Genomic DNA, 12,530 nt, shown 5'->3' with positions numbered 1-12,530 from the left:
ACAGAACAACTAACATAAAAGTACAGAACATTTAGTATGCAGTATGGCAAAACGCTAAAGTTATTGTTTAAAAAAATTAGTGATTGAAGTTTGTTTCCCAGCTTTGTTTCTCTTCCTTCTTCTTCGAGTGGTCCCCGTGAGTGCTCCACTCAAGGTATCGGGTCCATCACGGCACCGCTGGTCGGAGGCTTTCGGTAGCCGTGGTCGGCCGGGCCGCACATGCGCAGTTCCAATCGCGCGCCGTTCATGCCCTTTCTAATGTCTCACGGCCCGTCCCCTCACCAGTTCCTCTCAATCGTCCTCGATTGCTGGCAGAACTCCGTTGCCTCTCCTCACAGAGACAGCCGCTCTATAAAGAAAAGTTTTAAAAATTAGTTTTCAGCATAATAGTTCCTTAGGTAGTTGGTTAGTTAGTTAAAAAAAAAAGTTTTTTCTCTTACCATTTAGATAGTTAGCTGTTCACTGTTTGTTCCGTTATAGTTAGTTTTTGCTGTAAGACATTTCCTGGGACCCAATATGCCCGAATCACCAGGATTAAAAAATGCTCCCAGTGCAAAGACGCTATGCTGGTGTTCGACGACCACGCTGCATGTATTTGCTGCCTGGGGGAATCGCATGTTCCACAGAAGTGCATACATTGTTCAAAGTTAACGGCCAGAGCGCGTAGAGACAGGGACATGCGATTTTAATTAATACTCTTTGATAAGACTTTATAGCCTTCGGACGCAGCCCCTCAGGATCCAGCTCCAGTACAAAAAAGGAGAGTGTCATTGCTTGGGGTGCTGGCCTCAAAAAAGAAAAAAGCCTCCCCCATCTGTCCCTTATCTGCCACTTTGCAGCCCAGGCTGAGCCGAGACGAACGGCCGGGCACTTTGGGGACCGTTCGGCACCCACCTAGGGCCAGGGCATGGGCTAGTACGTTCAACATCAGTGCCAGCACCGTCATCCGCATCTAAGGCAGGGCACAAAATGGCGGCATCCTCGGAACGGGAGCGATCAGCACCACAGATGGCACCGTTAAGATCCGATACGGCACCGATCTCGGGCCCACAGAAATCACACAGCCCGGCACCAAATACGGCGCCGAGAAGCCTGAGTCAATCAGCACCGAGCCCGGTGAAGGCGGTGCCAGCGGCACTGAAAGATCGACATGGGGCAACAACGGTGTGGGACCTTGGAGATCGCCTTGGGAGAGCTCCAGAGCCAGTGTCGCACAAGACCCGAGAGACGGCACCACCCTCGGCATCGCGGCAGGACCGCCATGTTTCATCAGCATCCGTACCGGCTTCAGCCATGGGTTCTCCTCCCTCATCCGCTTCACGTTCACCAATACTAGTGAAGGAAGATAACGACCATCCTCCTGCCGAGGATACTCATAACGTGACCTCAGTCCCCACGAAAGTGGCTAGGAAATCGGCACAGAGAATATCTTCGCTGTCTCCATCACCAGTATTTTCACCAGCACCCTCTCCATCACCTCCCCTCCATTACCCATCCCATGGCAGATCTCAATCTGGGATTGAGCTTCGGTACCTGTGCAGTCCTCCGTCGTCAAGACGGTACTCGAGGTCCCATCATACTCATGTCTACAGACATGGTCCACCTCACCACCTGACCTCACCTCACAGGTCTCGGTCTCCCACACGCTCCCCGCCTAGATCCTATTGGAGCAGACACGACAGTTCTTATTCTTCTAGAAGATCATCACCAGAGTATTCCGATTACCATTATGGTGCTTACCGCGCTCCCTAGAGGCATGGCACATGACGCTCGTGTTCTCATTCGTCCTGCTGCCACTTATCCTCTAGCAGGCAGCACTCACCACCTGCCCATTCCCAGCAGAGGGCCCTTTCTCTGGGACCCACTCCTAACGTCCCTTCTCTCCCACCACAGTTATCCGAGCCAGAAGAGGGACAGATTACGGACACAGAGGAGCAGCCACAAGATCTTCTACCGGCTGACCTTTCTTCATCATCCCCCGATGAGGCCATCTTCGCAGGGAACACCTTTCCCCCAGATGATATGCACGAGTTCCAAGACTTGATTAAAAGGGTTGTGGAATCACAGGACGTTCAGTTGTCAGCGGTCCAAACTAAGCAGTACAAGCTGCTAAAGAATTTGCACCCTAGGCAGTAGTCCAGATTGGCTTTGCCTATTGACGAAGCAATTCTGGAGTCAACCTCAGAGATCTGGCATACTCCAGCTTCGACCGCACCAACATCTAAAAGAGGAGAAAGAGGTACTTCTTTCCATCGAAGGGATCAGAATTCCTCTTCACCCACCCCCAGCCGAACTCGCTGGTGGTGGATACAGCCATGCAAAGAGCTAAGAACCCGCAGGTGAAGAGCACAGGGGCAGATAAGGATGCCAAGAAGCTTGACATCTTTGGCAGAAAAGTCTATTCATCTTCCACGCTGCTCCGCATTGCGAACTGTGCAGCACTGTTGTCCAACCACAGCTTTTGACAACATAGCTAAACTGACGGATGTGGCACATAGGGATTCCGAAACCAACAAAACATTATTATGAGCAATTGTATAGGAAGGTTACGCGTGCTCAAGGGCGTGCCTTCAGATTGCTATGGATGTTGCAGATGTGGTGGCCTGCTCTGTAGCAACTGCTGTGTCTATGAGAAGGGCTTCATGGCTAGCGACAGCGGGGACACCTAGGGATCTGCAGGCCAAAGTGGAGGATCTCCCCTTTGATAAGCTCACGTTGTTCGCAGAGAAAACAGATGAGGTCCTCCACACAGGCAAAGACTCGCGAACAACATTATGCACGCTCGGGATGTATGTTCCCTCATTCTGACGCAGAAAATATTTTCCATATCAGCAACGGTATGATTTCCAATTTAATAGGCAGCAGAACCGTCCTTTTGATCAGGCACGCCCCGAACAGAGACCGCAGCACAGACGCCCTCAGCCACCTCGTCCAACTAATCCATTGGCATCCAAGCAGCAAGTTTGACTTCTTTGTCGAGGGCATGCACATACCAATTGTTGCTGTAAACACCATTGCCACCAAACCCATTTTTCACCATCGTCTACGGCCCTATTACCACCAATGGACCGAACTAACATCCGACAAATGTGTATTGGAGATTGTAAGGAAAGGTTTCACCATCCCCTTCACTTCCCTTCCTCCCACCACCCCACCAACCCTTTCCCTCTTCAGGGACGAATCTCACGAAACCCTCCTACTGCCTACTTACTATCAGGGCAATAGGGTCCCAAACGAGTTCAGAGGAAGAGGGTTTTATTCGCGGTGCTTCCTAACACAAAAGAAAACAGGCAGTTGGAGACCCATCCTCGATCTTCGCGGTCTGAATCGTTACCTTCGAAAACAGCGCTTCAAGATGGTGACCATTGCTACAATTATCCCATACACAAACGATTGGTTTGCTGCCCTCGACTTGCAGGATGCCTATTTCCATATAACTGTACATCCAGCACACAGATGTTTTCTCTGCTTCGTAATAAATGACAAACACTTCCAATATCGTGTCCTACTCTTTGGCCTGGCCTCAGCTCCGAGAGTTTTCTCAAAAACTCTCGCTGTCTTTGCAGCACATCTCCGACATCTCAGGGTTGTCACTTTTCCATATCTTGACGATTGTTTGATCAAAGTGGTGTCTCAACAAGAGACCGCGCGGATGGTTGCTGTGGTCAGATGAACTTTCGATTCTCTCAGCCTCATACTAAACAAGCAGAAATCAATGCTAGACCCAACACAAAGCATAAAATTCATAGGAGCAGTTCTCGATTCCTGCACAGTGAGGGCGTATCTACCACTAGACAGATTCTAGTCAATTCAAAATCTAGTCTACGTACTCGACAAGGCGCCGACAGTCTCGGTACACGATTGTTTAAAGCTCCTAGGTCACATGGCCGCAACCACCTTTGTTGTCCCTCATGCGCAGCTTCACTTAAGAGCCCTACAGCACTGATTGGCAACTGTATATGTACCTGCAAAACACAGCATCCACAAAATAGTATCTCCTCCACCTCACGTACATACATTCCTATGAGGGTGGGTGAAGTCACAAAACCTCACAATGGGAGTCCCATTTCACCGGCCACAGCCTTCAGTCCAGATCACAACAGATGCTTCCCTCATTGGCTGGGGAGCTCATATGAACGACGAGCATGGAGCGCAAGTGGCTTCCCAGCGAAAGATGTCTTCATATCAATCTCTTAGAACTAAGAGCCATCTTTCATGCATGCAGACACTTTCTTCCACACCTGAAAGGCATGTCTGTCAGAGTCCTGACACAAAAGGCAGAGCTATGTAGCACTTTAATGACTAACAAGATGGTTTATTCGGTGATGAGCTTTTGTGGGCCAGACCCACTTCCTCAGATCAATATGTGGAAGAAAATCGGCACAACCATATATACCAAAATGATACAATCAAAAAAAATGAACGCATGTGAAATTGACAAATCAAATTTTAGAACAGAGTCGGAGTGAGGGGGGAAGGTAAGTTTCTGTGAGGTAATGACATTAGGGGTTATAATTGGGGAAGCCTCATCCCTCGGGTGTTACAGAAGATCAGAATAGAAGCAGCAACAGTAATCCTGATAGCCCCGGCTCGGCGGAGACCGCCGTGGTACCCGTTCTTGCACAACATGTCACTTCGCCTGCCCTGGCCTCTCTCTCTTCGCCTAGACCTTCTCTCGCAAGAACAAGGCTCGCTTCTTCATCCGAAACTGGACGCGTTATATCTGACGGCATGGCTAATAACTGGCTCAGACAGAACGAAACCCTGTGTTCAGACCAGGTTAAAACAATATTGATATGTTGCAGAAAGAGATCTACACAAAATACTTACTTGGCAAAGTGGCGCAGATACTCGCAGTGGTGCCTCCAAAACAGTGGAGTAACTTCCTCTTGCATTGAGGTCATGCCAGCATCTCAGTAACATAACATCACTAGCAGTTGCCTCCTCTTGTTGTTCAACATAAGCCAGTGCCGCCTCGAGAGCCTTGATCCCTTCGCTATGACTAATTCTCTCCGTTTTGTCATTGTCATTTGTCTCTTCATCTTCATCATCTTCATTGTCGTTGTCATCTCAATTCACCAGAGCTATGATGTCGCGGTCAGTCAGTTCTTGTTGCTTGTCTTTCTCCATCCATTCCTCTGTATATCATCATCATTCACCTTCTCACAGCCTAGAATTTGTTGTAACAAATGTAGCAGGTTATCACAATTTTCTTGCACCATTTCTTACATGTTTTCGTCTTCGGAAAGTAACTTTCTTTATGATCTTGCCAGAGTTTGCGGTTCAATCTCTTCCCATGATTGTGCGATCCAATAAATAACATCTTTTATGTTCAGTGCCTTTAGTTTATCTAGCATACCATTTCCATCGTCTTATCGCCTCAATGAGCGCAGTTAAAAGCTTACGACGATATTTTTTTCTTTAACGCTTCAAGCACACCCTGGTCCACAGGCTGACACAACGAGGTGATATTAGGAGGAAGAAAAATCACTCTAATGTCCCCACTGATCAGTTCATCCTCATGAGGATGAGATGGCGCATTATCAATGACAAGTATTGCTTTCCTCAGTAGGTTTAGCGAATTCAAAAATTGTTCTACCGAAGGAAGAAATTCCTTGAAAAACCAGCCTCGGAAAATTGCTGAATCCATCCATGCATTCCGCTGATTCTTGTACAAAGCCGGTAGAGCAGTAGGTGCTATGTTTTTAAAGCTCGTGGGTTTTTTTGCCTTTCCAGTAAATGTGGAAAGGCATTTATTAGTTTGTAGTTACCAGCCGCGTTACTACAGGCTAAAATCATTACTCTTTCTTTACTTCGTTTATACCCAGGAGCTGAAGCTTCAGCCTGGGAAGCTAGAGTTTTTGAAGGCAGCATTTTATAGTTTAAGCCTGTCTCATCGCAGTTATATATCTGCTCACCTGATAATCCTTCATTGTCGATGAGACAATGAAAATTTGCTTTAAATTTCAGAAACCCTTCCAGATTTGCCGATAATTTTTTGCCACATATACTGAGCTGCCTTAACCCAAATCTTTTTTTCCAGTGATCAAGCCAACCTACACTAGCCATGAAATCAGGTTCCCCTTCATTAAATTCCTTTTGGAAACTCAGAGCTTTCTCTTGCAGAATCGGGCCTATAATAGGCATGCCCTTATTCCTTTTCTGTGTGAACCATAAGAACAACACCTCACTCACTTTTTCATATTCACATTTTTTCATCATTTTTCTGTCCTTCAGTCCTGTACTTGAGGGTCGATCAGAGCACCACTTTCCCAACTCACTTCTTTTCCTCTTCTAGTCACCAACTGTCACTCACCCCACACCGAGTTCAGATGCAATTTTTAGCATGGACTTGCCTTTGTCTATTCTCTTTAACGCTTCAAGTTTTTGTTCAATGGAACGAACCACTTTTTTTCTCTTTTCACATTCCGTGTTCCTTAAACAATACAATTATACTACAGTAAGGGGAACATGCAATTGGAAAAATGAAACACAATCACAGCACAAACATAAATCAGTGGCATAGAGGAACAAACAAAGCTACAGCCATGGTGGTATGTGATGCATGGACATGTAAATAGCATGTTGAATGGCTATGTCAGATAAACCGGAAGGTTGGATAAGCGAAGGTTGGATAATCAGGACTCTATTGTATATGCAACTGCTGATGATACTGCCCCTTGTGCCATGTGCCTTGTTGAGATGCTATGAAAAGTGTGTAGAGCTTTTGACGATGAGTATCAGTCAGTTTGAGTATCTGGATAGAAATGTAATTGTACTATTGGTGGGTTAAGAAATTAAGGCCTAAATCCTATATACGCATACTCAATGTGAGTTGGAAATATTTTTTCTGAGTTAACATTTCGATACTTAAATTAAGGTGAATATTTTCCTTGGGATTGTTTAGAACACAAAATAAAATTTTACCTGGTTGTAAGAAATTAAAGCTAAGTGCTGGTAAGAGATAATGGGTGACTGTATGTGGTACATGACAGAGGCATATAAAGACTTCATCGGCAGGAGTTTGGGAATACTATATATTTTATGTAAAGTCACAAGTTTGTATCTCAGATTGGTTCAGAGAAGCACTGCTAAAAACTTTTGTGTCATTAGTTGTGCATATGCAAAAGCTAAACAATGTTTGAGAGAGTTTGATAAATATGATTGGAACTGTTTTTTGTATCTTCCATCTGTAAAGTCAGGTTGTTAGTTGTTTTAGCTCAGTGGGCATAGCTGAAAGGAGTTATAAATATTTAAAAATGACAGACTAGAATCTCTGGACCTAAAAATGTCACTATTTAAAAGCCTGTTATCTCAGGCCCTTTTGTGGCTAGATGCTAGTTCTCTGTCCCATTGGGGAAACATTTTCTTCTTCCTAGAATAAACTCATTTTTTTCCGGAACTACCGGGTTTCAAGATAATGTACGTCAAAATCATTACTTGAATATATAGAAGAAGCTATAGCTTTCACAGGAAAGAGTGGCCCAGCCTGATAGTTGAGCAGATGTAAACTTTGGGAGGAAAATCCGTAGCAGGAGGGTAGAAAAAAGTCCCATTTTTTTTTTAAAGTTTCACTGTGATTTTCATTATATTAGAGCAATTCCTTGGAAATACAATTAGCAAGAAGTAAGCATGTGCCACAGCCAAATGTGTATTAACTATTCTGCATTTAAGACACTGGAGTGGGACTGCAAGCAAATAGACTGGATTTAGAATCTTCTCATTTGGTATAAATTGGGTTATTATGCTTATTACTTAATGTTTTGGGGAGTCATTTATCCACAAGTTTCAGATCCTCAGCTTCTTTCACTGGTGCACCAGACGTGTAATAATGTATTGAAGATTTGAACATTTGGGAAATAGCTTAAAAGTTAGTATTTTTTTTAATCAATACATCAATAGCTTTACTTGCCTTTCCTGCCTTAGTTTCAGTATGTTGCCTACTGGTTTTACCTTCTGTTCCTAGTTGATCTGTAGATATCTAATCCAGTTTAAATTAATATTTCAGAAAATGAGTAGAGAAAAATACGACAAAAAGATAGCTTCTTTTTTGTGGGTGGCTGACTTCTTGTTCTCAGATTGGTACTTAGCCTAATTTTGGAAGAGTCCCAGCATCAACTTTACTTTGGCTGTTTAGAAATAGCCGGTGTTTTAAAGAGATGGCAAAACATCTTATATAAAACCCTCTACAGTAGCATTAGATAATTCCAAAAAATGTATTAATGTGGAGCTGTTGTTTCAAGAGATCTCACAGGACCCATGTAGTCCTACTCACCCATTCTCTTAACTTTGTCTTCAGTATAACTTTTCGCACTTCTAAGGCTCTGTAACAAAAGAAAGACAGCTGAGCATCTAAGTAGGATGCTTTGGAATGAATGTGTGTGTAAACTATGATTTGTGAGTCCTAATTGTACAGATTGTAAATTAAAATGTTTCAAACAGCATCATAAGCTCTGACAAAAGAGCAAAATGGTCAGTGGCTTTTATACACTGATAACAGAATTCTCATAGGGTATGTCTACACTTGCACCCTAGTTCGAACTAGGGATGCAAATGTAGGCGTTCGAAATAGTCAATGAAGGGGGATTTAAATATCCCGCGCTTCATTAGCACGATCTCGCTGGCACGTTACTCTGCTCGACAGCTGTTTCAAAAGTGAAAATGCGCGCTGGGACGCGTTGGCTCGAACCAAAGTCCCGGCGCGCACTTTCACTTTCGAAACAGTTGTTGAGTGGAGTAACGTGCCGGTGAGATCATGCTAATGAAGCACGGGATATTTAAATCCCCGCTTCATTGACTATTTCGAACGCCTACTTTTGCATCTCTAGTTTGAACTAGGGTGTAAGTGTAGACGTACCCTTAATTATGCAAATTCTTTTATAAGGTATTTGTTGGCTTTTTTGTTAATCTTTGCTAGTTCCTTATATTGGCCAGTTCAAATAAAGCCTCACCCAAATAAGATTTATCGGTATTGAGGTCCATTTTTAATAGTTGTCACAAACTCTTTTGCTAGTATTTTCTACTGAGGAATTGTTCACCATTATGAAAATGCTTTTTACTTAGTCGTTGAATCATTTTCAGTAAACTCTGGGTCCTGTGCTCTGTAGCATAGAAGCATTAAGTGGTTAGCATGCCAAATCGCAGAGTATCCATGTGTTTTTAGGTTGGCTCTACTCTTGAATAGGTGAGACAAAGAATGTCTCCACAGAGTCACCAACAGTCTTGTGGTAGGAAAGGGGTTGGACTCTGAGACCAGGAAGCTGAAAAGGAGGTTGGGTTGCAGGTCAAGGAAGTGACAGGCAAGGAGGCAGATCATAATAAAGGGAAGCCTAGAAAATGTATGCTAGTTTTTCCAGTGACCCTTTTAATATAGATGTTCTCAGAAGAAAGTTTGTGTTCATTAATGTGCAATTGTACATATTTCTCTAATTTTCCTTCCCATAGGATATTCGTATTTCTTTCCTGAAGTGGCTTGGAAAAAAAAAAGATGCTCAGGGATTAATAAAATCCAGCAAGATGACCCTTAAATTTGTCTCATCTTACAAGCCAGAAATGGAGATAACGCCATCTCTTATACCAGTTGTCACTGACGTGGGAGGCTTCTCATCTGAACATTTCAGCCTTCAGATGTATCAGCAGAACCTGCTAACAAAGAAGCTTGGGAAGATAGTTCTATTGGCTGAAGTGACCTCAACAACAATGAATCTTCTTGATGGGTAAGGTGCTGGTGTAGACTATCTTTGATAAACATGAAGAATTATATAATGGTAATGAATTGTATGTAGTGAACTACACTACAATTAAAATGCTCAGCTTGAAGTTGAAAACTTTTTTACTTAGCTTTTGCTCAGTAACTTTTATATACACACAAGCTGTTTCTGCTATTGATTAGGAAGTAAGAAGGAAAGAGACTTACTGTTTATTTGTAAATGCTTAGGAAATGCTAGATTCTGTAGTAATGGAAGCCTTACAAGCATTTAGATTTGCCAATTACTTTCTTGGTAGTAGGACTGAACTGGTTTCTCTGTGGCAAAATGTTAATATTTGTAACTACATTAGATAAGCAGCTATAGAAAACTCAGGATTTTTCTAAACTTGGCTGAGTTTTCTTATTCAAAAAGCCATTTTTTCTTTGTAATAGTATACAATTTTTTATATCCCGTTTAATTCCCTTTTTGGTGACTTGATTATTTCACTATTAGATTTTTGTTTCCAAACATTCATTAGAGATAAAATACTTTTAAGCAACACATAAATGACTTTGGTAATACCTATGCAGGATGTCTGTTGAATAACAGTATAACCTGTTTCATCTGAAGAAGTGGGTTATGTCCACAAAAGCTCATGATACTATCTACAGTTTTTGTTCATCCCTGAGGTGCTGCAGGACCATTCATTGTTTACGTTTTTTTCAGTAGAACTTAACAGTTAAATGCTAGAGACTACCATTTACAAGGACTATCATTGTAATGTTTCAGAGCATAAACTAATCAGATGGTTGAAGAAATCTGTCCCACGCCCCTATGTGATATGGCACAGTTGGCCACATACACAGTCAGTCATCATAGCTGTGGTCACAGTTCATTAGTTAATCCGCAAGAAGATCTGTTGTTCTTTATCTGTAGAGCCCAAATGTAGGTCTTACATAAAATGTTTTAGGGTGTATTTTCTTGGTAAAGGAATAGGTGGCTTTGATTAAAACAAAATAAAGCACTGAATTTTATCTAGAATGTGTCTGCATTAGAATAATTTTATAGTAGTTCAAATGTTATGTTTAAGTAACTATTTGAAAGTGTTCATTAAATATTAGCAGTTTTTTCTGTGGAGTTTAATAGTAGTAGATGAAAGGATTTTTTTTATCTGTTAATTTAAAAATTTACATTTTTCCTGATATATACTTTCATCTGATACATAAACAGAATATACAAAATTACTTAATTTATTCAGAAATCCAAAATAAGATACAGAAACTCAAGCAAATTTTGAAAACTTGAAAGCTTTAACATTGTTCAGCTAAATAATTTTAATTAAATTATATTAAACTAATTAATACAATAATTTTATTTAAAAAATCCTTAATATGGAGACAAAACCAGTTAATTTTTCTCACTAAGTGTTAAAGCTGCTGCTTTTGATTTTTTTCCCTTTTTGTTTTTAGCACATTAATTAAAAATAAGCTTAAATCTGAGGGGGAAAAGTAACTTTTTAAAAATATTGGTCCTGCATTAGAATCTGTATGAGTGGAACAATGCATTCAATTTATATCAACATAGAATTCAGTAGCAATCCACAGAGACATAGGGGTCCATTCTTCAGGCTCTTGCATAGGATTTGGTCTGTAATTTTTAGTGTTAAGATTAAATCAGAATAATTATTATTGTCTCTGAAGAAACTGTTGATGTGATACTTCTGTTAATAATTAGGGATCACACCATGGTAGGGGAATACTGTGTAGATCTCCAAATCAGGAAGAGAATGTGGATGAGGCATTTCTAGAATAAATAACAGAAATATTCAAAATACAAGACATGGTACTAATGCAACACTTGAATTTCCCAGTAAGATGGGAAAACACAATTTCCAGTAAGATTGTGTTGGACAAAATTGTGGAGGGCTAGATTAGAAGGGGAGAGAGAGGCAGCTCTAAAAAGCAGAAAAGCCTCTCCTACTTAGCCAGAGCCTAATTCAGGGCAGCCTGGAACAGCTGACCCAGAGTTATCAGGGGCAGGGGCTGCTACAAATTAATTGAGGACCAGCTGATTTCACTTCAGGTTGCCACACATGCCATTTTAAAAGAGCCTTCCCTGCTGGGAGAGGGGGAGAGTGGAAGAGGAGTTTGGAGGAAGGTGGAGAGGAGTTAGAACTGATAAAGAAAGAGTCAGAGAAGCTGATAAAGAGAACATCATAATTGCCGAAGACAGGGGAGAAGATCAGAGGCTCTGACAGGGAATGTTTAGGCTCCCTAGTTTAGCGGGTGAGGGGAAGTAGTATGCCTGTTTTGTCTTGATATTAATAAGGCTTTTTACACAGTTTCACATGACATTCTCATAAGTCAATTAGGGGAATTCAGTCTAAATGAAAATATTGTAACTTGGGTGCACAACTAGTTGAAAGGCCACTCTAAAAGACTTGTAATCTGGCTAGATTTCAAGCTGGGAGGGCATATGTAGTGCACTCCCACCGCAGTCCGTGCTGGGTCTAGTACTTTACAGTATTTCATTAATGATTTAGTTAATGAAATAAAAAATATGCTTATATAATTTTCACATGACACCAAATCAGGAGGGGCTGCAAGTATTTTGAAGGACAGGATTAGAATTCAAAATGACTGACAGATTGGAAAATTGGTCTAAATTCAGCAGAATGAGATTGAGTAAAGACAACTGCATAGTACCTTGGCTAGGAAGGAAATAATCAAATGTACAGCTACAAAATAAGGAATAACTGGCTAGGTGGTAGTACCACTGCTGAAAAGGATCTGAGGGATTATAGTGGATCACAAATTGAATACAAGTAACATTGTGATCCAA

General features: G+C 41.9%; 1 protein-coding gene across 7 annotated transcripts in view; it reads left to right on the top strand.

Moving 5' to 3' along the window:
* Positions 1–12,530, top strand: part of HLCS (holocarboxylase synthetase) — a 209,824-nt gene that overhangs the window by 65,953 nt on the left and 131,341 nt on the right. For all 7 annotated transcript variants that reach the window (XM_075911737.1, XM_006125992.4, XM_006125991.4 and 4 more), the window contains one exon: positions 9,445–9,716. In XM_075911737.1, the coding sequence (XP_075767852.1) occupies positions 9,445–9,716 (272 nt within the window). The remainder of the gene's footprint in view (positions 1–9,444; positions 9,717–12,530) is intronic.

This window comes from Pelodiscus sinensis, chromosome 1 (assembly GCF_049634645.1).
Source record: "Pelodiscus sinensis isolate JC-2024 chromosome 1, ASM4963464v1, whole genome shotgun sequence".
NCBI lineage: Eukaryota > Metazoa > Chordata > Testudines > Trionychidae > Pelodiscus > Pelodiscus sinensis.
This window is presented reverse-complemented; position numbering and strand designations above follow the sequence as displayed.